At 44.5% G+C, this 26,832-nt stretch overlaps 1 protein-coding gene across 1 annotated transcript in view; it reads right to left on the bottom strand.

Moving 5' to 3' along the window:
- GLI2 (GLI family zinc finger 2) overlaps nt 1–26,832 on the bottom strand; it is a 193,143-nt gene that overhangs the window by 37,448 nt on the left and 128,863 nt on the right. Inside the window, exons 4-5 of the mRNA XM_027678946.1 lie at nt 4,208–4,410; nt 2,350–2,541 (exon numbers count right to left, since the gene is read on the bottom strand). Coding sequence (XP_027534747.1) covers nt 2,350–2,541; nt 4,208–4,410 — 395 coding nt within the window. The remainder of the gene's footprint in view (nt 1–2,349; nt 2,542–4,207; nt 4,411–26,832) is intronic.

Genomic DNA, 26,832 nt, shown 5'->3' with positions numbered 1-26,832 from the left:
GCATTGAGAAATTCTCCAAGAAATGCAACTACAGCAACCAGAAAGACTGTGTCTGTGGAAGAACTACCATACCCAGTGTCTAGGCCTCCCACAGACCTGCAGATGTTTGGAGGTGATGTGACACTGAATAGGCCAGGTTTAAAATATGCTTATCTGCTGCTTTTTCTTTCACAGGTGCCAGTGTTATCACAGGTGTGTGACAGTGCTGCAAACAAATTCTTGTAAGGTTTCAATGTTCTGGGGCTCCCTGAGAAGAAAAGGGCTCTCTGAATGACAGACTCAGTGATGTGGTGACTCACTGGGGTTTTATGCATGCTACTGATATTCCTGTCTCAGAAAAACACCATAAGAGGCTGCTTTATTAAATTATCTGTTCAACTATTTACTTAGGCCCTGCTGATTTAAATTTTTTAAATAACTTTCTAAAAAGAGGAGATGCTGGTTCCTCAGCCAGCTTTTCAGAGCCATCCATTTTACTTTCTGTCTTAATAATGCACAGTTCTCTCTTTTCTCCGGCTGATGGATAAACCCAAACACATAGACCAGAGACTGGCACTGGGCTGCTGCTCTTTTACACATTCTTAAAAAGTAGCCTTCTAGTGTCTCATGTCACATTCTCACGGTGTTTGAAAGTTTTCATCTCAGGCAGAACATGAGAAGGCCCAGAAAATGCTTTCCAGTTACTCATCAGCAAAGCTTTACCAAAGGATCATCATAAATGCTTGGTGAGCCCTGGCTCTGCAGTGAATCACAGTTATGAGCTCGGCTGCATGAAACTGAGAATCTTTGATACACGATTCACTCTAGAGTTGTTTTCAGGAGAAGGCAAACAGTACGAGAGTCTTCTGCCAAGGGGAGCATCTCAGTACCTCAGATAAAGACTGATCTTCAGCAAACCAGAGGATGAACATCTTGGTGCGCTGAGAGCCAGCCTACGCTACCACAAAAACAGTTGTGATTGCTTCCCTTCCTGGTTGTTTATCTGGCACTTCAGTGAGGCACTGCTGGTCAGAGATGGACTAATAAGGAGGCAAGGAGGAAGGAGTCTTCTTCATAAGCCCGAGGAGAACTTGGCAGGACTGGTTTGCACCCATCTGCTATAACCACAGGCATTAACCCTTTGGAAGGAAGACAGAGCAGTTTTACTGACCAGCTGCTTTGTAGTAGAGAAGCCCAGGATATATTGTGGGTGTTAGAGGGCAGGATGGTACCAAGGAGCACATGTCCTCCCTTTCAGAGTGGGATTCAAATTGCCGATTAATCTAAGAATTGGCAGCAGAAAATGAGTGTTCAGGTAAAACTTCCACAGCAGCTGCAGACAAGAAACTGTTTTTTCATTAGAAATATCTGTAAGCCCCCATCACTGAACAGCCAGAACAGCTTTTATCATTCTAAACCAGTCACTTTATGAAGCAGCAAGACCACAAAGTCTTTCATCTTAAAAACTCAACAACAGAAACTTTGAAGCGGTAATGAAACGATGCAGATCTCCACTCCAAAAATTATAATGGTCCACAGGCAAATCCAAAGGCATCCCAGGAAACAGAAGCTGGATCTGAAAGTTGAGCTGAGACTTCTCTTTCTTGCAGCAGAAATAATCCCCAAACTGCCCTCTGTAGTATCTGTACAACCCCAGTTCTCACAAGATGCAGCATAAAGTGAAAGTAAAGACATTTCTAACAGCTCTAAAAATCATTTGAACCTCAGATAAGCTTCCAGATAGATTTTATGCATCTCGCCAGGGCAGCAGTCAGGCCACAGGGGTGACTTAGCACCACAGTGCCTAACATGATTCTATTTCTTCTTCATTTAGCCAGGAGCAAGAGCTTTCTGGGTTTATAACACTCAATACTAGCACAAATACCACATTCCCGCATTTTTTCCTCCCACGAAGTACTAACATATTCTCTCCACCACAGCTCCCTGTTAACATATTTTTTCTCCCTGGGGACCTGGGAGGTCCCAACAAAGGTGACAGGTCCGCTGTGCCTAGCATGACTATGCATGGAAATGGCCCTCCTTTTCCCCAGACATCAACCAGGCTAAACATTGGGTGGGACGGGGAACTGGAGCTTGCCCCCAAGGGTCACCCGGACAGCAGCAATGCCCTCCTCACTGGACCAGCAGCCATGCAGCAAACATGCCACCGTCTGTAAGAGACCATGATGTACGTATTCTAAATTATGTATATTTTGGAAACAGGTGACCTTTCAAGCCCAAAATTATAGTGCAGCACCCATGGGTTTCAGCAGGGCAGAGTGACGTATAGCAACCTCCACCTGGAGGGCAGCCCCATCCATCTATCCCAAAATTTCAGTCATGCCAGGGAGGACCCAAACTGCTACTCACCATCAACGGGGCTGAGGTAATCGTGGAGGTGTGCTGTGCTGGCTGCTCCCCCACCCTGCATGAGGAGGTCCCCGTAGGGGTTTGGGTGGCCGGCCATCAGCGTCATTTGGTGGTAGTAGTCAGCAGGGTTGGCTCCCGGTGGTGGTGGGGGCAGCCCGAAGAGACCTCGTTCCTTCAGGTGCTCATGAGCCACTGTTGGAGCCGCAGGCGAGGAGAAAAACATGGGGAGAAGGTTCCCACTGCTATGTTAGACCTTGGTGCTGACGTTGGAGGCCCTGTCTCCCCCCGTGCCCCCCGCCAGCCCCAGCCACACGGCTCTGTGTAGGGCTCTCGTGACGTGTGCTTGGGCGTGCTTCTGCGGACAAAAGAGACTAAGCTGGGGCCTCTGCATTCCTCTATTTCCGCAAATTTATAAACAATCTCTCATTCCCCCTTCTAATAATCCTCCCGTTCGGACGCAGCCAGCACCCCTGGGAGGGGGGAGAGGGCCCAGCTTGCCGGCAGCAGTAACCCTGTCAGCATTAACATCCCTGCCTATTAGAAAGGAAAGACAAATGCAGCCCAGTTCCCGATAGCAGCGTGAGGAAATTAAAGCCAAGGTCTAATGCATAGAACTAGGTTTAGTGTCTGGCAGCATAAAACCATTTTGGCTGCCAAAGCCAATTACACTCACTTTCTCCCAGCTGTAATTTTTCAAACCTGCCTCCCCACCCGCTTGCCCCATTAACTTATTTACCACCGCCTTAAACAAAAAAAAAAAAAAAAAAAAAAGAGGAAAAGAAAAGCAACCCCAAACACAATGCCTTTATTCCACAGCAAACAATGAAACTGGCTTTGGAAGGAGAGGACGAGGCAGAGCACACGCACACCAGCCATCAGACCTCTCTGGGGCGGGAGGCTGAGAGTTCGGATGACGTTTTAGGGGAGGGAAGAAGACACATGCATGTCCCCATCACTCTAGAGATGTTTTTTTAGCCACAGAAGATGGTTTTATGCTGCCAGGCACTAATCCAGGGGCCTTGTTGCTCTCTGGTGCACTTTGCTTTGCAGCGGCAAAGGGCTGCCTGCCGCTGCAGCATCTCAGGAGCCAGGAGATGTTGGAGTTTGCTGGGTGCACAGAGACCAGGTCCCCAAACCTCAGCTGACACCTGCAACAATGTAATGAAGCTCTTCTGATGAAGCAGGGCATGACGTATACCTTGCCAAGTGCAAGCAGTGTTGTGCATTTTCCCCTTTCCTGGCCTGGACATTTTTGTCCCCAGCTCCCCATCACGAGGTCTGATGGGGCTCAGAGAGCATGATCATCTCTGCCTGCACCCAGTGCCAGCTCCCCACACACCCCTGCCTTCCCCAAAAGCTGCTTCAGGGCAGCTTAAGAGTCAGAAGGAAAAAAGTACGGCCCTTCTCCTTCACTCTAGAGCCACCCTGACCGCAGATATAACGCCCACAGGGGATAACCCAGCTGGCGTTGCCTCCTCTGCAATGTCAGTCCCAGACAGACCAGGCAGCCAGAGCAAATGTGACCCTCTTTGGGGGAGGCAGGGCTCCCAGTAGAGATGTAAGATCAGGGAAGCTCATAAGAGAGACGAGAGTGCTGCAGAAAGGAACGTACTTTAAGCAAAATATTTATAATATGATCCAGCAGTAATAGCTATTCTCACGCTCTGCTTTCTCAGTGCGATGATGCAAAACAAATGTGTAGTTAAAGGGGGAAAAAAAAACAAAAAGAAAAAGAGACAGCTCTCCCACTTCAGAGAGCAGCTGCGGAGCCTTTGCAGCTGTAAATCCCCCAGTTTTAGGGAATTTCAGTGCTGATGAGCTACAAAATCGATGCAGTACCAGTAGCACAGTGTCTTACCGTCGGCGGGGCTGAGGCCCCTGGCAGCAGAGATGACGGAGAGCGTGGGGCTGCCGTGGACAGAGCGGAGGTAATGCTCCATGTGGGGTGCCACGTACGGGTGTGGTGGGCTGAAGGGCGACTCGCCAGGCCCAGCTGGGTGTGGAGACAGGCGGATGAGGGAGATGTCGGAGATGACGGGACTGCCGCTCAAAGGAGGAGGCCTGGGAAGAAAACAGAGACACGCTGTCACTCACAGCCACCCGGGGCGGGCACAGCTGCCTGCCACCCTTCTTTGTCCTGCCCCACTGCCTTTGCCCATGAGAGAGGAGTTCGAGCACATAGCGGTAAGAACATCCCCTCTTGGCATACACAGAGCCTGAAGTCCCAAAGTTTCCCACAGACAAGCACCTGTATTGCACTAAACATATATGTACGCAAGGTGGCTCACCCCAAATGGGCTGCTGTGAAAACGAGCATGAGCTGCTTTAGGCAGTGCCTGCACACACAGGCGGCACGGAACACACCCCATGCTAGAGGTCCCACCCCTCTCCTTGCATGGGGATGCTGGCTACACAAAGATATTCGAGGCAAACTGGGGGTTTGCAAGCTACACACTGTCCCTGGGTATCCAGCTGTTTAGTGCCGCCATGTGCAGACAAAGCCCCGAACGGGGCTGCCTGTGCAAGGATGCAAATGGTGCAAGGAGAATTTATGTGATCTTGAGCTGTGCTTTGCTCGGCCCAGCACGTGCAGCTTGGCCAGTGCCAACAAAGCAGCCCTCCCCTCCTGCGTCCATCATGGCTAGCACAAACCTCCTTGACAGGCTGGCGGTAAGGTTCAGAGGGCAAAAGTTCATGAGAGGTTTTACTGCATGCTTTCTGGGGCCCAACTCTCTTAAATCCCTCAGATCTTCCTTGGGCCAAGTGCTACCTGAGAAAGAAGTCAATGCATGCTGAGGGATTCAGCAGGTAACAAAAAAAAGTCACATGCATGTTTCAGTGCTTAAGCAGTTTTTTGAAGGGTGAACCAGGATGGAAAAGAAAGTCAGCGGACTTCTCTCAGCCACGTGTCCTACTGTACCTTCCAGCCTCTTAGACAAAGTACAGAGGGTGCAAGGACAGGAGAAAAAGTTACTCGCCCTGACCGGAGAAGCAGAAAATCTGAGCTAGACACCAAAAGAGGCAGAGCTGTCATTAGGCAAAACAAAAGAGCAAAATCTGCTTTGTATTAGCTCTCTCTGTACTCACAGACTGCTGGAAGCAGAGCTGTTGTTGACACACAGGTCACAGCAGGGACGGGATTTGTCCCTGGCTGGGTGCTCTAGCAAAGCAGAGAGATGGATGTGCACCCCAAGGGCTGCACCCTAGGCACAGGAGACAACAGGGATTTGGAGGTCAGGGATCTGGAACGTGGGCTGATCTAAGGGAGGTTATTACAGAGGTCCTTCCCTAAGACTATCCAAATATGCCATTGTATGCATATTATATTATGCATGTAAGATCTGTCTCTCCATGCACAGACAACCACAAACACGATGATCTGAGCTGTTTAGACATGCCTCCTGCACCTCAGGATCACAGTCCCACCCTGTCTTATCAACAGTTCAGGTGCATTTTAATTTATTTGTAATTCTTGCATATCAACAAAACCACACAGAAATGTAATACAGGCTTTGCAGACTTATTCAGCAGTTTAATGAGCATGTTTGCCTTTGTTTGATCTTCCGTGTGTTTCTCTGTCTTTCTGATAAATTAGTAAACCTTGTGGCTTTTTGAACACTTTCTGCTGATGGGTAGTAAATTAAATGCCTTCTGAAATATTTATAGTTCAAAGTACTTTCCTGTAGCAATACACTCTTGTGGCTCGCTGGTGTGAAATACCAGGCAGTGAAAACCTATCAGATATAAAGGACTTGCCGAAACACACAGCCACCGACACAGGCACTCATCGGACCCAGGCCAGGGTTTAGCTAGAGGAAAACCCACCAGCATCGACCCTGTTTTCTTTTATGACACTGAAAGACAAACTGATGATGGCATGGCTGTTTCAGACCTCATAACCTCCCCACCTGCGTTGCCATGGCCTTCTGCTACCAAAATTATAGGGTGACCAAAGTCACTCTCCGGTGCCTCTCGCCATGATGTCAGCTGTGGCGGCGGCAAGCTCGGAAAGCTGCAGCCGAGGCCGCTGGGGCTGGTTTCTGTCGAGGCTGCTAATAAAGGCGGCCGAGCACGGAGCCGACCAATTTATTTCTACCAGGGAGGAGGGAGAAGTGAATCAAAGTCTCTGTTCCAGATTTAGTTTCAATTCATTTCTAATAATCTCTACCGCCTCATCTGGAAAAAATGAAACGGGATTAAAAAAAATGATGTCATTAAGAAAACATCTGACTAATTTTTCTTCTGACGAAGACTTAATATAAGTGAGGGGCGATGTAAATTAAAAGCAGCCCCAATCTTCCCTGGGCCACAGAGCCTGCCTTAATACATAAGCCATGAAAGAAGTTTTCTTACATATACAATAAGTTCCCTCTTTCATCAGTACTCACAGCTTCTCCCAAAAGGGTTGTGAACTTCTTTGATGCAGTCTTGGAACTATGTATTACCAGGTTTACGAGCCTTCGGAGCCTCTGCTGATCAAACTGTGAGGCCGACATCTAAAATGCGTATAACAATATGAAGGGTTTGCTGTTCATTTTCTCTGTGCTAAATTGGGCAGAAATGCTGGAGTCCCTCAGAACAGGAAAACCCCACCCTGTCCAAAGAGGTAACACTGGGAAAAAGATCAAGAATTCCCCCAAAATGCATGCAGCTGGTGTTTGAACATGAGGTTGGCCCTGTGCACAAAGACTGGGCTGGAGAGCAGGCTGCTCCTTGTAGCTCTGCTTAAAGCCCGTCCTTGCTCATTGTTCCATCTGTGGACTATGACAGCCATACTCTCATCCAGGTCTGGCTCCTGTGAGGCCTCTGAGGCAGGGATCAGTTTTGTACACCTACAATTCTAGCAAAACACCATCCCATGGTACAGCACGTCCCAAAATAACGTGGCTTCCAGAAGCTGCCTACCAGGAACAACTCACTCAGCCAGAGGGATCCTCTGCTCCTAACTCCCCAAAAGTTCGATTTTTTCTTGCTTTTTTCCCAGCTGCATTATTTCTTATCTAAATCCTAAGTCCCACATTGAGCCATTGCATTGGCATTGCAACTACATGGTGAAAGGCAGCTGTAGCCTCACAGGTCTGCTTCTGGCAGAGAACCATCAGATCCTGCTCTTTAGAGGCAGTGGATGAGAGATGAAGCAGTGCTGGGAGAAGGCAACTCTGTTCCCATGCCTAGCTCACATCCAGGGCAAGTGGGACATGCCCCAGACCCTGTAGCAGGACAATTTTCAGCTTGGTGTTATGAACCAGCCCATGCAATGAAGCCATGGTGCCAGAACTGCACTTCTCAGCCTGTCCATAGAGCTCCCTGCCCAGACCTCTGCTATCCATATCACTCCCATCTTTCTTCCTGGATCCCACGGATGATGGCATGAGAAAAACACCCCAGCACCTGGGGGAGAGCTCCTGGCTTTGCTGAAGACAATGCTGTAAAAACGTTGCCATCTGCAGTAGGATGAAGGATTTCACCTGACCACATATATTTCTCTAGAAAGTGGGATTCTGGTTTTCAAATAGGCTAAGGGAATTGGGTGTCCAAACGCCATTAAATTTAACGTGAGCCAGGGGCCTGTTTTCCCCGTGGCTCCAGCAAGAAGCCTAGGCTCTATAATTAATGCCCAGGACTTGTAGAGCAATTTGCATCTCTGACGAAGCACGTGAGCCTGGATTCATTTCCTTCCCCACCCAGGAGAGGCTTTTCCTTCGCTGCTCTCTAACAGAAGGAGACACTGAGGTGTGGGAGACATTACCTGATCCCATCTAAGAGCTGCAGAGCCTCATGGTGATGCTGGATGCATGCAAGCTGATGAAGGCTTTACAGAGCAGGTCTGTAGGTCCACCTGGGCGGTGGATGACTCCCCTTGGAGAGCAAAAATCCTTGCACTATTTACCTGGCTCCAGCTGCCTGCAGAGCAGAACTGTGGGGCAGGGGTAACATGTGGCAGTGGAGAAGCACAACCAGCAAAAGGAGAGATACCAGCATCTGAGACATGACACATACTGATGGTGGGACACTTTGGTGGTTTCCCAGGACCTGGTCGTTCCTTAATGGTTCTTCCACCGGGGAAAAGAGATCTGCTTAATTTTTCTGCCACTTGGGTTTTTCTGAAAGGAGTGACAGCTCATCTGAAGCTCTGCAGTCTCATCCCAAAGTCTGGGGGAAGGACCTGGCAGTTTTCCTTTGAAAACCAAGGCAAAAAGACATCAGGCTGTGGTTTTAGTGAGGCAGACCACTGTGCCCCTGTGTGTGCCCTTAGGGCTTGGCAGTTGCTTGTCTTTGATGCCACTGCTCACAGGAGGTGTGTGTGTGCTGTGTGCCATGCATCACAGCCGGATGCAGTGCTGAGAAAGAATACTCGTGGTCCCATCATGGAGGAGCAGCCTTGTCTCTGAGGAACTGGGGCTCCTGGGAAGGCAAAACCTCAGGGACTGGCAAAAACAGTGTGGGCTGCTACAAACAGGGCCTTGGGGTGAGTTTTTCTCATCCCGCTCTCCCTCTGTGGACATGCACCAGCAATCCCAAAATCTTGCACGGTGGAGATGTGGCAACATCTCGCCGCTGCTGCATGTGAGTCTAGAACCTCTGCAAGGGGCACTCAGCAATGAATGTAACAGTTAAAGAAGTTGCACATTTCTGAAATAACCTCCATCAGTTAAATAAACCCCAGAAAAATGGGGACAATTAACCAGCACTAATGTCCCATGACTAGTCTAAATTAATACTTAAGTGACAAATAAATTTATTCAGCTGAAAACAAAGGGCTGAATACTTTTCCATATGCTTAATGGAATATGGACACTTGAAGGCAATTGTTTTGTTATACAATAAAAAAATGCATAGCTGCTAAACAGACATGGAAGTGAAAAACACAGCTACTCATGGAGCGGGGTATCATAGCCTGATAGAGTTTTTCCAAGAGAAAAAGCTTTTAAAGCCAACAATCCTGTCTAAACCCCACATAAAAACTTTTGCTTTTATTTTGTTTTAAATAGAACTTCCTGGTCTAGTTTTCCAAGTACTGTGTACCCAGAATACCACCTAATCTTTGAAGGAGATGGAGGAGAGCCATATAGATGCCCCAAAAATGGACTGCTCTCATGGCAGACACTGTATGTATGGGATGCCAAAGCTGTATTCAACAGGAAACCTTAAGTGCCTCAGGATTCATGCTAAATGATTCAGTCTAAACAGCTCTCACCAGCCCCTCAACTTCACATCTGTTTATTTCTGATTTAAAGTCCCTCACAACAGGAAGGGCGAGAGGTCGCAACAGTTGTGCGGTACCCTCAGGATCAAACCCCACGAGGTCCCTCAAAACAAGGTACCTTTCAGAGGTCAAACCTGGGCCACAACTATCAAATTCACATGGCATTTGATCACTCACAAAGATTTCCCTCCCTCCCATTTTTTCAGCTCTGAGAGCAGAGGATGTACGGAAGGAGCAGCACAGAGCTGCCGTGCAGCCGCCTCTCTCCCCCCAGCCACTGCCAGGGAGCGCAGGGCAGCCTGGTAATGAGGCGATGGGGAATCACTCGTGCTTCCCAGCTCTCCCAGCACTGCAACAAGCTGATAATTATCCAGTAAAGTGACCTGCTGCTTGAATATAAGGCTGTCGAATTGAAGACGCCAGCTTACATGTCCCACTACAAAGAGATGAGGATGGGGACTCAAGAGAAATCACTGATAACTCCCAGCCCCTGCCCCTGCCGGGATGCTCAGCACAAGTAATTTTATTTTTTTTCCCTGTATCTTCTCGGCTCTAAAATAAGGATAATAATTTTTTTCTCATACTCATAAAGGTGAATATATAGCAAATCAGACCTATCTTTGCTAATTCAGCAATTAATGCTCTCCCTTATAAGAAGCTGTTATGGAGACTGTGACACTGGACAAAAATTCTTACAGCTTGCCTGCAGAAATTTAATGGGCATGGTTCATGCAGTTTCTATTTTCTCTTTTTCCCTCAAACATGTCTTTGAGGCACAGGAAGCATAAAAAATAATTTTAAAAAAGATTTTTAACAATAAAAAAATCTATTTAAAAAGATATTTTTTAACAGCAAGGGCAAGTTCCCATTGGATGGGTTTATGAACGAAACTGGTAAATTCAGCAAGACTGTATGACAAAAATGGATGTTTTTCTAAAAGTGCTCCAAGTTCACTGCAAGGTTTGAAGTTTTAATAGTATGAAATAGTAATTTCTCCCACTGTAGAAATTAAAGAGGTGAATCCTATGGCCAGCGTTGCCAGTGTCAGATCACATAACTGTGGTAATTCCATTGGACCTTAACAGACACAGATCCCTGAATACGAAATGCCTTATTTGTGAATTTATGGTTTGGGCAGTGCTTTGAAAAGGATTTAGGTACAAAAAATCCCACTCTGAATCCATTGGCAATAGTAGTTGTCATGACATAAACTCTAATCTTGCACCAGTGAAGCCAAAGGAAACTGCCTCTGATGACAGGAGCAACAAGAACAGGTCTCCAGTATGACTCCTCTGTTTTTCATCTACACAGTATCATAACCTAAGGCAGGTACAATTTCTTAGCATAATTTTTTTCCATCCCTTCGAAAGACATATTCAAGACTTAATGTAACTTCTAGTGTAGGAGGTAAATTTAAAATATTTGTTCCAGGCAAGAATAAGAATTTTTTTGTTTCAAAAGTGAAAAAAAAAAAGGTAAATGCCTTTTATTTTTCCTTTTGAAAGGCCATTCCATTTTCAAACATACCTGACTTCAATCCTCGGTCTAAAATATCTAAACACAAGAACCAATCAAACAAAAGATTTGATTTCACCTGGTATGTATTATTTTTTAATCAATGAAATCAAAAGTGTTTTGGTTTAGAGCTTGAAACTTTTTTTCATCTAAGTTCCACCATAAGTTAACAAAGTTTTTGAGCTCACCGGTTGTTGGCAGCCTCAGGGGACAAGGGCAACTTCTGGAGGGAGCAAAGTTGGCAGCGTGAGTACAGGAATTAGTTCTCAGATTAAAAGCTCTCCTAACCACATATGGTTTCTTATTGCATTTATGCTGCATTTACCACAACACAGGTCTAGTTTTGGCTGACATTTGTAGCCACAACTGCAACACAACAACAATATCAATATTTGCTTTTAAAATGGAAAAAAAATGCAAATTTTTATAAGTAAGGTTGACCTCCACTATACAACATACAAAGAAGCAAGACATCAAAGGTAGAAATTAGGGTTGATACGGGACCTTCAAACCCAAATCAAATTAGTGTCTTGGGGAGAGATCTTTAATTTAAGCTTAATAGTGGTGATTTTTTCTCAGATTGTTTTATACTTAATCAGCCACACAACCCACCGTGCAGACATATGTTCCCAAAGCACATCAAAGCAAGTAAACATTCTGTTTCAGATCCTAATATCCTTTTTTATCCAATTATCTTACTTACATGATCTTTTAATTTAAGTTCTGAAAGCCCACCTTTTCACACAAGCAATGGAGGTAGAAGGATGACCAGCTCAGTTCTTGTGAGATACTCGCCAAAAAAACCACACAACGAATAAATCAAAGCACAGCACATGAGTCTCTAAGATAGTTTCTTGAGAGATTAATGATGAAAGCCTTCAGAGAAGCAGGATATTTTAAGAAGGGGAACTTCAAGGAATGTAGCTGAGGGGGAGAGAGGGAAGGAAAGTGAGAGAAAAGGCATAAAGGAAAGCATGGATAGAAGTGCAGGAGCCAGTAAAAGGAGTTCAGTGGCAAAGCTAAGGAGCAGTGCAAACCTGGAGGCATGTGAGCTTCAGGTTGAAACCAACAGGCATGAGAATTTGATTCCAGTAGTCACTAAATTCAAGAGCTGGGATATCAAAACACTGCAGGCTCAGGGCTGGGAGGGGATGAAAGCTGGGCAGTGGCATGGTAAGCTTGAGGAGCAAGCAAGGTGGGAAGCAGTGGGGAAAGAGATGCAGAGAGGTGCAGACATGGACCAGATCCTGAGGGCAGAGCTGAGGGAGATCTGAGAAGATTGAACATTGGTGTGGGAATGTGGGAAATGGGTGTTGGAGAGATGTGTCGGATGTGACACAGCCATTTCTCTGCATCTGATTGTCTTCCCTTGGGACACATGTTGAGGATATTAGCACTTTCAAGTGAATAGTTTGCTTGCAGCTGTGAAGACACTGGGCTTGGGAAAACAAATGGGAAGTGCATGTTTATGGGGAAGAAATCTGAATTTTTGATCCCTGCCCCGTGTCTTCTTCCTATGATACTTTTGGGTGGCAGCTTCTCTCCCTTAAAAGGTAATAACATGCAAGTGCTACAGAAGGATTTAACATTTAAAAGACTATTCCTGTAGTGCTCCTGAAAAGTCTCTTTTCATGTTATGCCAGTACTAACCCATTGAGGAGAGAGCAAGTCAGTGGCAGCAACACCACAGCAATGGAGCTCATGGAAGAGTCAGGCAAACCATAGAAAATGCTTATTCATTCATTACACTTTAAGTCTGCCTTGGCTCCATACCTGTCATATCCCAGAAAAGCAAAAAAAGACCATTCCTCTTCATCATGACTGTAATACAATCAACTGGCTGCAGCATTACTCTAACCAATGTTAACTAACAGAGTCTGTGTCTGACATCTATAATTTCATGTTAACAAATTAGGTAGACTCCTGCATTTCCTGGTACCTTGAATGCCCAAGAAGCTCATAACTTTTCTTTATATGCAAAATGTCAGGGAAAGGGCAAACAATGTTATGCCAGAAGACCATAGCCAAATCACTTGGTTGGAATGTGCTGTAAATCACGGGGCGAACGGAAAATGAATCGTTGTTCCAGGACGGTGACTTCCAGCATTAATGCTTCTGCTAATATGCTTCTTTTCTATTGGGAATGCCCTCTTTCCATAATCCAAGGTCCTATAACTTAAATCCTATAGCTAAACAAGACACCAAGGAACAAAAACCTACATCCAATTAATTACAAAAACCTGCAATGTCCTGCTTCTCTTTTCTAAAGTACAGGGGAAAACTGCTGGTGTTCAGGCTTTGGACAGATGACGTGCTTGCTCTAAGCAGCAGCAAGCTGCCATAACTAACTGTAAGTAACCAAAAAGCCATGGTTTACAAAGGGGAATAAAACAAAATGGGAACAGGTACAGCACAGATCTCTACAAAGCCTTTCCAGACACAGCAGTCAGAGGAGCTCTGTCTGTATATAGAGGTGATTGTGATAGCTGCACAGAAATACATCTCACACACACACACATGCCAGGTATCTGCCTCTAGTGCATCACAGCACAAAGGAGGAAAAGACGTGCATTCCCATAATAACAAAGCTTTTGGTTGGGGCTCCCTGGGTTTTCTGCAGGAATTAATTTCGCTGGCATTTGACACATTTTAAACAGCAACAGCACTCACGGTAACCTCCAAAGGGAAATATTCCTGAACAATATATAATAAATACATTGATTTCTAATAATAACCATCTGCCCTAAATCTTCTTGCTGACAGGTTTAGTTGGACCAAAGGCCCTTTTCACATCTACTTCATGACAGTTCCCATCACTACATAAAGACTTTGAAGTGCCCTAACGTGCAGTAAAATGCGAGATAACCTACGAAACTGTCAATATTTCTTCACTTCTAAAAGGGAATGCTAATGGCACTCAAAGAGCTCAAGATGTAATGTAAGATCTGATCCAGCAGCCTGGCTGATCTAACCAGCCTTTCCTTTGCTACAAGTATGCTGAAAAGCAAGCAATTATACGGTGAAGAGCAGAACTAGGTAAAAGTTTTTCACTGATGCGATTGCAGGGAATAAACCCTTTTTATTCCAAACAAGCTTTTTGCTTGGAAGTGTCTGGAGTTTTCTGTACAAAATAAGAAAATTAACAATAAATCAGCACTTCAGCTTTAATTTCTTCTAATTTTAACCTATCATTTTTTTTCTATTTTTTTTTTATCATTAGAAAGAAAGTGAATCTGAATGAAATGCAAATGTTTTAAAAATCTGGGCAACATCCAGCTAGGATTTAATTTTCCATAGGGAAAAGATGAATAGAATTGAGAGAAAGCAGAGTCTCTCTCCAAGTGACTGCAATAACTCACTGGCATTTCTCTACCAGCTCTAGCCTGAAATGTAAGACTGAGAAAGCCTCTATAGCAGGAGAAAGTAAACGCAATAAACAGAAGCCCAGCCTTATGGCAAAACCCCAGCACTGCTCACTGCACTGTACAACTTCAACATGCTTCAAATGAGCCAGGATGCTTCCCCCACCACCCAAATCATCATCTCATGTTAAAAAAGATGGGGTGTTTTATATCTCATCTGCCATGTAACCACCCGAAAAGCCTTCCTTCCAATGCTCTTTTGCTCCCAGGTCTGTTGGTGTCACTGACTACAGCTGCTCTCCTATTCTTCCATTTTTTCAATGGCACAGGAAAATAGAACACATTTATCAAGGAAGGAATAGGGATCTGATGTTCCCCAGCTGTTTACTGCTGAAAGTTTACACTAGTGCTTTTCAACCTGTGGTTTGCAAAACCCTTGGGAATCACTAAAACTCCTTCAAGGGGCTGTGAAAGACAGCAAAAAACCCCTGCAAGCCTCTTTTTATGAGCCAAATTCACTATACCACATTTAACAACTCAGCTAGAAAATTTTTAGAGAGGCCATAGACTGTAACAGCTTGAAAACCCCTCATCGACCCATGCTTCTCAAAATCAATAAAAATTACATACAAAACATTCTTAGAGTAATCCCTGACCACTGCCCCAATCCATCCAACACTCACTGACGTCAGCTAGTGCTGGATGCATGTGTGTTTTAGGCAACTCCTCTACGTCGGTGCAGAGGTAACCCCATCTCCCATGTCAGCAGCCCTGTGTACCTACAGCAATACCTCCTTCCCAACACCCTGGAATGGGAGACCTGCGGGCCTCATCTTTCATTCTCTTATCTCATGCAGCTATTCCTTATGCAGACACATTTCTGTATACAAATCCCATTATACTTGACCCTCAGTTCACCCTGTTTCCATTACAACGCTGTAGACTCAACCAGACTTGCTCCAGTGCCAACTCCATGCTGTCATTCCTTGCGCAGAGTGGTAATAAAGAAATCACTGTTTTAAGCTGACAAAGAACAGATTTCTTACTAAGTAAACACTGATGTTTTGGTAGGGAAATTAAGTTATAAAATTGTGTCTACAAAGGGAGACCATACAGATGGAGTTTGTTAAGAGACAGCAATACAGTCAACAGTGGTTAATTCAATTGCCTGCTACTTATCAGATTTTTTTAAAAAAAGGCTTATCCAGCTTTTGTAAATGCAAATGCAGAAAAGCATTTCAAAGAGCCGTTGTCATCGTAGCTGGAGAGTGATGTACACACACACACGGCCTTTCTAGGTCAAAGAAGCCACCCTTGCGCATCCGCCGTGGCTGTGCTGGTGTCCAGTGGGTCTGGTGCTCTCCAGCCTGGCAGGAGAGGAGGTCTGAGAACAGACAGCTCATCACCACACCACCCACCTGCAGTAGCTTCTGCCCTTAGGGCTGTGCCGTGGCTTCATTTGCCCTGGCCACTGCTCTCTGCTGCCTCTCTGCCTGCTTGGGGCCTCACATCAATATTAGATACAGCAGACCTTCCTTCAACTCAGGTTAAAACTGGGCACTAGGCTCAGCTGGGTAAAAGTAGGAAATTCAGTATCTCCAGTCCTTAGCTGATCCTTAAATTATCCCAAACTGACCTTAAATGTTGCATCTGTTGCACAGCCATTCTTTACCCTCCCCTTTCCAGGGAATTGCAGCTGGATTTGGGGTGCTGCCTGAAAAGCAGGATTTTTTTTACAGCATCGGTGCTGGCAAAGGCCCCCAGACATCCTACTGACGCTCACAGTTCTGGTGATTGTCCATACTGCTGACCCAGAAGGAGAAACAGGAAGATCCTCATCACTCCGCAACCTCAAAAATCACCCTTCTTGCATCTCACCAAACACCACTTTATGCTCCTCTTGTGGCATTTAAGTGATGAGAGCGATGAGACCTCCAGCCCCATTTCTGCACACTCTCAAACTATGTAGAGCCAAGGAAGAGACAGCTGCTGTCTTTGAATGGTCAACTGCAGGTACTCAACTCATAGGTTACAGCCATTGCTTTCCACAACAGCAGCCAAAGTCTGTTTGAGATGGTACTCTAGTAGTGGTTTGAGCCAGGTTTTCCCCTGAAACTAGGAAAAGTGGTAACCCCCAGGGGGTGGTGACCCTTGGGGCTTAACCCAATCAGTGCTCCTGCAAAATATAAACATATCTCTGGAGACCGGAAGAGAAGCAGTAGTACTTGTTGTGGGAAGAAGAGGTGGCCATGTTGTAGAGGCCACGAGGAGAAGGGGCTCCGGCCCCTTAGGGGGCTCTGCCCCCCCCAGCCCCTGGTTGGGGGGCTGCAGGGACTCAGAACAGTGTCAGACTGGACTGAGTGCCTGTGGCTGAGAAGCTGGGGGAGTTTCTCCCCGGTAGGAGCAGTGGGAGACGCTGGGAGCAGCAGCAGAGACAGCAGCGTACCGGAGCAGTGGCAGAAGGCCAAGCAGATAAGAAGCAGCAGAAGCCGGTATGCAGCCAAGGCAGACACAGACCTGTCTGAAGAAAAGGAAAAGCAGCAGCAGAAAGAGAATCGAGACCACGGCACAGACAGAGTTCCGGGGGTAAGAACTGGATAACCAAACCCCCCAAACTCGCTAGAGACCCCTCCGAGAAAGAGGAGGGGGTGGTGGACTGAGAGGAGTCCTAAAGTGCAGTATGCACTGCTGAGAGGAGCTAGGAAGCTCATGGCCTCCTGAGAGATAAGCCAGGACGGCCGAAGGAATGTGTGTGTGTGGGGTGACCTTGCCCCCCCCCCACTGCTGCCAGGCTTCAGAGAAGCTGGCAGCCATCTTTGAGTCAGAGCATGGGAGCTCTGCACAGGGGCTTGATTTCCCCTGAGGATACCAGACCGTCATGAAGACCCCGGTGCTTCGTGATATGACCATGGTGTAGCGGCCGTGTCTGGGGTTACGCAGCCCGTGGAAAGACCCCTTGTTTGGAGACAGGGGCCGAGAGAGACTTGGAAACCTCCCTCGTGTGTGCTGGCAGAGAGCCAGCAACTGTTTCTGGTGGAAGAGAAGAAGAGAGCCTGCTGCCTAGAGAGGAAGACCTGCTGCTCAGAGACTGGAAGGGGTCTTTTCTTCTTCTTCTCTCCTGGACTTTTATTTGGAGGGAGAAGAGATTTGGCCCATTGTAAATATTACTGTCATGGTAGAGATAGATATAGAGTTAAGATTGTATACAGTGTATTATAGTATTTATTTATGTGTATAGTCTTTGTAATATATTCCTTCCCCCATATTGAGTCTCGTGTTTTTGTCTGGAAAACCCATCTCACATGGGGTTGAGATGTGGGTGGGGGGCTAGGAATCAGAATTGGATTTTGGGCCTGCTCAAACCATGACAGTAGTCTGGATGAAACCTCAATGCAATGGGGATAGTTTAAAATTACTAGAGAGTTGTGGGTTTTTTCTGAACATTTTATAAGGAAGGATAGAGAAAGTGATTTATTTTTTGCTTAGGATAAAGTTCATTATGGGATTCAGCACGTTGCATGATGTAAAGGCTCAGGTGAGCCAAAAGGTGTTAACATTGTGTGCCCTTTAAATGATGCACTTATTCAGTAAAACAAGATGTGCTTAGGTTGGAACTATGTAAATACACTCATTTTATTAATATAAGACAAAAAACTAAAAAAAGAGATATTGCTGGATAATTAAGTCACCAAGTATTGGTTCTATTTAAAATTCAAGAGAAGGGATATTAAACACACTCAAATTTTAATGAAAACATTTGCAGCAATTTTAATAATTTAGCACAAAATATTATTTAAACATTTCTCTCTGGTTTTTGAAAAGGCAAGCACAGGGCCATTGTACTGTGGTCTGGAAATGAGAAACTAGAACTGCTCAGTTGCAGTGGATTGCTTTACCTGTTTTAGACAACACAGCGGCAAACAAACCAAGCCTGGAAATCAAAGCTAAGCTGAAATCCCAGCAGTGAGGTTTCCATGTAGTAGCAGCTTTTGAAAGACCCATCAGTCATCTTTTTGCACCTTCAAGTATCTTTTGCAGCCCAAGGTGACTTCAGTGGGGTGTAAGCTCCCACACAGTTGTAGGAGTAGGCTGCTGATGGGATTTTGATATCAAATACTTCTGTCTCAGAGTTTACTTTGAAAATAGGACTTAAGGTCCTGTACTTTGCATGTTTTGGGGTTTTTTTGTTTAGTTGTATCTGCTGCTTGATTTGTTAAAATAAGCACAGGATGTAATAGGTGAAAATAATGTGAATTTTTAAAATATTTTACAGTTTAAATAATCTGTAGTGTTATTAGTAACCAAGGAAATCCAACTATCCAGATCTGAACTGCTAAGATTCACAATTCCCTTTGTGCACATCACATTACAGTACAAGTTTTAAAGCTGTTAATAATCTAATAGGAAAATAATTTCTCTTACCCAGCATGCAGTACACATTTGGCACTCATGAAAGCTGTAAGGATTAATCAACCATTCATGCCTGCTATAAAAGAGCTTCTAGCCAATAAAAAAAAGGTACAAGAATGCACAGGTCATTTTCTAAGGTCAGTCATAGAGCATCTGAGGGACACAGCAAGTGCAAGAAGAGTTATAAGGACCTATTGGTACGAGATAAACTTTTAATTACAAAAGTCCCACTTGAAAGCTCTCATTCTGCTGTTCAGTGATACAGGAGGAAAGTTTCATGAGCCAAAAATTAACATCAATTGCAGTCCATGCTATTGTACCCATGGATTTTTACCAGATTCCCTGGCTACACCATCTTCTGCCTTCAGACTTCAAGAACAACTTCTAAAAGTCTACAGTTTCATTTTAATCAAAGATTTGTTCCTGGATGCCAGTGGCTCTTTCAAATGAAACTCAAATTTGATCAGGGGAGTGCAGACCATGATGCACTGTAGGCAAGGAGATTAACTTTCAGCCCAGCTTTCACCCAGTGAGGATGATAACAGGAGGAGGAGATTAGACTGAGACCTTGCACTGGTAAGTAAGGAAGACTACACACACACAACACATGTACACACAAACCCTCACTGCTCTGAAAATTCACAGATTGCAGCAATTTCACTGGTGAGCATGCGAACCACAGAATTGCCCTACCTGGGAGAAAAGCCATCAATGAACATGGGGCTGGAAGGGTTGGGGATGGGTTTATGAAACACAAAGCAATTAAGTCAATCACAGCAACCAGGTCCTGGAAAAAGGCCAGTTTGGCAATGTAGTCAAAAACCAAATGAAGGGATAGGAAACCACTGCACCTAGTGCAAGATCTTAGGAGGAAGCACAATCTACTCTTCAGTGCAAGGCACCTCAAGGAATTTTCTATCCCTCAGTTTGTGCCATTTACTCACTGAGTCACCCTGGGAACGGTCATTCACCCAGTATGCTGCACCAGAGTGACATACCTGAAACAATGTGACATGTGTGCAGAAAAGCCCAAGTCTGCTCACCATCCATACTTATCAGAAACTGTCACACCATTCACCAGAAGTGTGAATCCTGCTCTGCAAGCAAGGAGAAACCAGGATGATAGGATCCTGTGGTCCATCAGCACATCAGGACTTGAAGGGAAAGAAGTTACAGCTCACAGAGCTCCTACTTCACATTTGGCAGAAGCTTGCTTGTAAAAAAACAAACAAACAAACAACTCTTTGAAGAGTTTCTTATTCTTGTGGTAACACTCGTCTGGGCACTGACAGGATTCAAACCAGATGCGGTCGAGGGAAGTCTGGAGTCATACCAGGTTTAGATCTCACATGCCAAGAGAGGTCAAGACCTAGCCAAGCCTTGAATTGATGACTTGCAAAGAAAATCCCAGGACACAGAGGAAGTGGTGTTGGTGGGAGAGTGCCTTTCCCTCTGACTCATTAGGAAACACCACGTGATGATGCTCTGGTGAGGAATATGAAGTGGTTGTCATTCCTATCTGCTATAGCCCAAAAGGCCAGTGTATTTGTCCTCTGTAAAGGTCCTGTGGAACTCTTAAAAGACGTGGTTTTAAAACTGGCTAAATTCCATTTTAGTCTCTTACATTCTGATCATCATATCCCCTGAGGGAGGGCTTGAATTTCTCTAACTTAGCCTAAAAAATGGTTTGGTTATGTGTGCACGTACAATACCTTTTCCAAAGATGGACAGAAATCTATTTGGACTTCGGAACTTTACTATTTTTTCAAGTGAATAAAGTGGTTTGGGGTCTGCTGACACTGACTTCATTATGACTACTTCTCTGTTTAGAGACTTCTACTGGAAACAATATACAAAAAATAATAACTAAGCATTAACATGTACTGGATAAAACTTTGCAGATACCCCAGTGTTCCTCAGTTCCTACCAATACTTCTTACAGAGATATCAGTTGGGCTGGAGAACTAGGAAAAAAGGGAAAACTAGAAATAACTTTTATATAATTTCTCCCCTGGGAACGAACTGCAAAATCTTTCTCACTGGTCTACAGATTATAGAATTATTCACCCTGACCTAGCTCCTACAACAAACTAATTCTCATGCTGTACTGTGATCCCCAAGAGATGCCATCACAAAATGCGTGCCTTGTGATCAGGGTAATACAGCAGCAAAGACCTCATTTCAGTTACTCCCAAAGAACTAAAAACATGATTGACTCCTTGAGGGTCTTTTCAAACAAGCAGGACCAACACAGTCTGACCTGACCAATGGAGCACCTCAAACACTGCTAATTCCTTGAAAATTTGCTCTTCCTAGGAAGTAAACACTGGGACGTTTTGTCCCAGTAACTTGGTGATTAGGCTCCTCCAAATTGGCCTGTTTGACTCCAGTTTTGGGATCTCTGTGATGATGCTGGACTCTCAGCAATACTATGGGGAAGTAACCACCACAGCTCTAGAGTCCCTCTTCATTGGACCTTGACTTCTACTTTGCAAAAATTATCTAAAGAAACACAACTGAAGTGAAGCCTTTCATGAGAATGCCAGCAAATAATCCATTACTGTAACAGGTCCGAAGTCAACAGCCAGGTTCAGATTGGCACAAGAAAAATTGCTAATATGAACTACTTTTACAGCAGAAATACACAAGCAGGATTTAGTACCATTTCTATTCTATGGTATCTTCAGAAGAACACCTCTCTTCAGGACAGTATGTGAACATAAAGTTAACAGACCTAAACAGGCATTTCTAATTAAGCATATACTTACATGTTTTCCTAAATAGGAAGAGGCTTTAAAATGGTTCTCTAGCCTAGACTACTTTCTGTGTGACCCTCTGCATAATCAGCTCATGCCATAGCTCCTACCATGCTCTAAGGTGTCCCCCCCAAGTATCAGCTTAAAAAAATCATCAGAAGGCTCACATTCTCCTGATTCACTATCAGCTACCACGATCAGTTCTATCAAAAACCGACCCTACATACACCAACAAAGTGAGTGCAGGGAATGCAGTAAACTTGCTCTTGAAGTGGAGCCAGGCCAGCTGATATCATCTAAACCTTGAATATGCTTTTTTTCCATAGCACATCCTCCCACAAGATTTGCCATGTGCATGCTCCAACAAAAGAGAGGAGACAAGGCAGAAAACATACCCATTGGTCCTACAGGAGCTGCACAACCTGGACATGTTCGCAGGATTCCAAGCATGCACAAGCCATCTCATTAACATGTTTGTGTTCACTCCATCCATTCTATTAATTTTTAGGTACTTAACTCCTTTACTAGAGTTGGCTTTAGTGCCCTGAGTTTCAACGGACGTTGAAGGAGTTTGACATAAACTGTGATGTTTGAAAAACCCACTGATGCTTTGCATTACCAGCACTTGACAATCCAGCTCTAAGAGTCAACAGTATTTGGAAACCTACAACACCCACTCTCAAATATTGTTAGCCAGACCAAATACAATGAGATTTATGATCTAAAATAACACAGACACCTTTAAAAATTTGACCCTTGAGAAATACTCTAAATTTTATCTGTTAGTTGTCTATTTAATATCACTGGTGAAACATAAAAGAATGGGAAAGAAAAGCCTCCAAGGCAGAAAATTGTGTAAAATCACAAATTCTCAAAATGGTCTGGCACACAGAAGAAAAACATACATACGTGGTTTAGTGTCAAAGCCAGGGATCTAGAAAGCCCACTTAAATGCACGCACTCCCACAGGAGTGCTGTGCAGATCTGAGATTTGCCAGAGTAACAGCACCCAGTTCTGCCTTTTGGTTTGTGCAGATGTGTCTGTATGGCGTCAGCTCCATGCAGGGTATGCAAAGTCAGAGTTCTGCCAAATAGGGTCCTTTTTTTTATTAGTATTATTTTTTTTAACTTTCCCCCAGCCATCTGGGTGGTCTGAGAATCAGACCCAAAATACCTAGGATCCCTCGAACCACATGTTCTAATCCCAGTAGAGTTGACTCAGTCCTTCATCCATCCAGGGTAAATTGACTTCTCTGCTCTTTGTTGCGTGGGGGGAACTTTTGGATGAGATTTGAAAATTTCCGCTCTGTATGGACATTAAAAATCCTACATTTTTTCTGCCAGTATCACAAGCCAGCATTCCTACCATTAGTTTTTATCTCTCAGCACCTTGTGCGATTTGTTCCCCTTGGCCACTGATAGCTGGGAATCCAGATTAACTAGCACCTGAAAAGGGATGTGCCACAGGCTTCATTCCACAAGCCAATGGGATGGATAAGGTTTGGCCATTTATCTTCACACACACTGGAAGGATTTCAGAGAAACACAGTGAAAATGAGGAGGCTGAGCAGATTGATATTTGACTATATGCTGCAGGCTGCAGCCTGGCCAGAGAAGGGAGGAAGGATATGACAACATGCAGCAAACATCTGGTGGGACATGTTACACAAGGAGGTGTGCTAGGAGCAGGAGGGTGAAATTCAGCGAGAGAAAAAATGGAGGGTGGACCAGAGAGGTGAACTGTACGGAGAGTTTTATATACTGAGAAAGGATTTGCTACAGGATAGAGTAAAAGTTCAACCAAGAGATACAAGATCAGAAAGGGCGAACCCACACACCCCCGTGCTGTACAAGAGAAAGTGCTACAGAGAAGCAAAACACCGCAACAGGTCCCATCATCTCGTCTTCATGACTGTAAGAAGCTGGTGAGAGGTGAAATGTCATCTAGAGAGGGGATTTATTTAGGATTAAGAAAAAGAAGAGGCCAGGAGGGGTAGTGCTCTCCGTTTAGCTGAGAGAAAACTTGAGAAACAAATTCAGAACACCGGAGTTTAAAAGGGCAGGGGAGTTGGCACTGAACATTTATCCATTTTCACAGATGCTGAAAGCAATGGAGAATGGGCAATCCTATTGAGATAGCTTCTGAAAGACACACGCTCTCTGTTTAGAAACTCTTTAGAAAGCAGCAGGAGAAGCAAGTTCAAATAATTTTTTTTCTAAAGCACAAGCTTAACAGCGGATAAGGTGGAAGCATGAAGTCACTTTTAATCTACTATAAAGTGAGGTAAGCAAAGGGATTATCACTTAAGACTCGCTGACATGAAGCTCTGAGAATGACATTTAAAAGCAATGGTGGATTACAGAGTGACATCATATTAAATGAACACATGCCAGAGGTTTACATAAAAGACCTCAAAGATCATGCTTTTGTTCTCAATACTAAAACCTCTTAGCCATTTTTACACTTCTGGTGGTGATGAGGCTAAATTAGAGCTGCAGTTTTTCACAGCACCAGCAACTTGGTGGCCCAGATCTTCACTAAGTACTATTGGGCATGACTCCATCTGAGCTCACCGAGGCCCTTCACTCCAGCGCAATGTCACCAGCGTTCAGCAACTGAAGATCCAGCCCAAATGTTTTTAAGTCCAATCTGTGTTTCATTGCACAGTTTAGTGACTCTGAACCCTGAAGTCACTCTGGACTTCAGGTTTGAGTCATTCAAAGTATTCTGAAGGCTGTTTACCTAAACACACATGACGAAAATACCCTGAATTTAAAAAACGGCATAGATGTGCAGATTTCTCCCATAATGGAATATGCTTGAAAACTGTTAACAGGGTTCAAAAGAGAAAGCTGTGTGGTTTTGTGTTTGGTTGGTTTGGTTTTGGGTGGTTTTTTTTTCTTGTTTTGGTTTTTGGTTGTTTTTTTTTTCTTTTTTTTTTTTTTCTGTAGAATAGTTTATCAGATTGGAAAAGCCTATAGAAACATTCTATCCCTGATGAGTGTTTTGGATTATGTCTGCCCCATTTTCAAAAGACCTGATCAGCCTGTCCTCCCAGTGAGGCCAGAACATGCTAAGTGTGTACCTTCTCAGTTTCTGCACAGGTAGGCAGCGCTGTGGACTTCCTTCCTGATGTCTGAAAACATGCTACAAGCCCAATCTGGGAAGCCAAAGGAGTCGCAGACTACCTGACTTTGCTTAGCTCTCAAGACATCAGAAGGGCAAGTACTGCCGTGATGGCATTTTAGAGATGAGAAAAATAAAGCACAGACGGAAATAAAGTAATTTTTCCAGCTCCCAAAGCATGACAGCAGCAGCCCAGTATTTAATCTGTGGTCTCCTGGAGATGGATCAAGTGACCATCAAGTATTAATCCTGGTATTGACAATCCCTCAAATCACCTCATGTATGTTACCAAAGAGCCACCTAAAAGCAACACACTCCTGCTAATTACAGACCAAGGAGAGGTTTGAACCAGCCTTCTGGGGGGGAACAGCCTCTGCAAACTATTGAAAACTCACACATTCTTATTTTCTTAAATAAAGAAAATAAGCATGTGGGAAAGAAGGGGACAAAATAAATTGGATGTGGGAGCCCCCAAACCTGTTTCCCAAATGAGCAATGTATCTATTTGGTGAAAGTCGTAAAACTTTGCAAAACACATAAGAAGGCCTCTCTGAGCAGCTGTTTGCTTTGACTCCGAGGGGAGCTCGCTCTGTCTCCTAAGCAGCACAGAACCATCAATCACAGCCTGCCAAAGATTTTCTACTCCAGTAGCAAAGTAAATATGAAAACACACAGGTTTTATTGGTGTGTACATTCTGTGGCTCAGACAAGCGGCATCCTTGCTGTAGGAACAACCACTACCAGGGGTCCCATCCCAAACTGCCTGACAGGATCCCAGCTGCTCCCTCGTGGGAGCTGTGTCCCATGGAGGTTAACTGAAGGCACTTTACGCATCCCCAATAATATACAAAAGCGGCTCCAGGAGTGGTGCAGAAAGCTCCTCTCTGCCATGGAGCCATGAATCCCCCTGTGTGGAGGGGATGACAAAGAGGCCCCAACAGAAAATGAGGAGCATCGTCAGGTAAGCCCTGGCAAAGCTCATCTAAAGAGTGGTCAGGGCCAGAGGGCACTCGGAAAATTTCACTGCAAAACTCCAACACGCCTTCACTGCGTGCATTGGAAGGGAGATTTTTCAAAGGATTTCTATCTGGCAAAATTGATGGGGGTTTGTGTGTGTTTTTGTAGAATGAGAAGAGCAAAAGGCACATCTGTGACAATAACAAATTCCAACTTTAAAGTAAGAGACACTGGTGTTTCTAAAAGCAGTTATAAGATGATGATGATTATTTTTTGTATGGCTAAACAACATATTTTCCCTTAACCCCACTTGGCCTCCCTTGGCTGAATCTCACAAAAAACAACAAAGGAAAGAGAAAACCAGCCTGAAACAGATATTCAACATGGAAAATCTTGGGCTCGACATTAAATTTGGCAAATTTGTAAACACTTGAGACATGGTCTTGTTATGATGAAAAGTTCAACAGTCACCTTGCCTGCCTGTGAATTACTCTGCCTAAACAGCTCAGGAGCATTGGAACTGGTCCTAAAAAGGTATTCTGTAATTTTTAACACAGTAAAAACAAAGCAAACTTCAACAAGGAGGGGTAATAGGATCAGATAAAGAAAAAAAGTGTAGGCTGGATATCAGGAAAAATCTGTAATATAATAAGATCTCAGGGAAATGGAAGAAGATCCCTGATTAAATGAGATAAAATCCCTACCAGAGGGAAATTAAGGGCAACTCCACGTTATCATGGAGATGGAATCTTCTCTATGTTTAGGTCTTTGGGACAATTCAGTCCTCATGAAAGCCATGGAATTTGTGATTATCAGCTATGGGGGTTTTTTTACTATTTTTATTTGTGGACAGAAGAGCAACAATAATATTTTGTTAATAAATAATGTCAGAACTGTATCCTAAAACCAGGATGTTGGTAGAAAAACAAGGTTGCTTTTGTTTGTTACACTGCATAATGCCTGATGGGTTTTAACCACAGTTTAGGAGCTACTGTTAAAAAGCTGCTTGCTGAGTCAAGCCTAGGCATGCTGTTTACAAGGGTTAGCCCCGAAGGCTCTTGCATTGGCAGGGACTTTTAAGCTGAGCTAAGTAGTTTTTAGCTATTTTTGTTGTGCTTTAAAAAAAAAGTTGAGTGTAGCTGAGCACAC

This window comes from Neopelma chrysocephalum, unplaced genomic scaffold, assembly GCF_003984885.1.
Source record: "Neopelma chrysocephalum unplaced genomic scaffold, ASM398488v2 Primary Assembly neopelma1_44, whole genome shotgun sequence".
Classification (NCBI taxonomy): domain Eukaryota; kingdom Metazoa; phylum Chordata; class Aves; order Passeriformes; family Pipridae; genus Neopelma; species Neopelma chrysocephalum.
The sequence above is the reverse complement of the archived record's forward strand: the minus strand, read 5'-3'. Positions and strand labels throughout refer to the sequence as shown.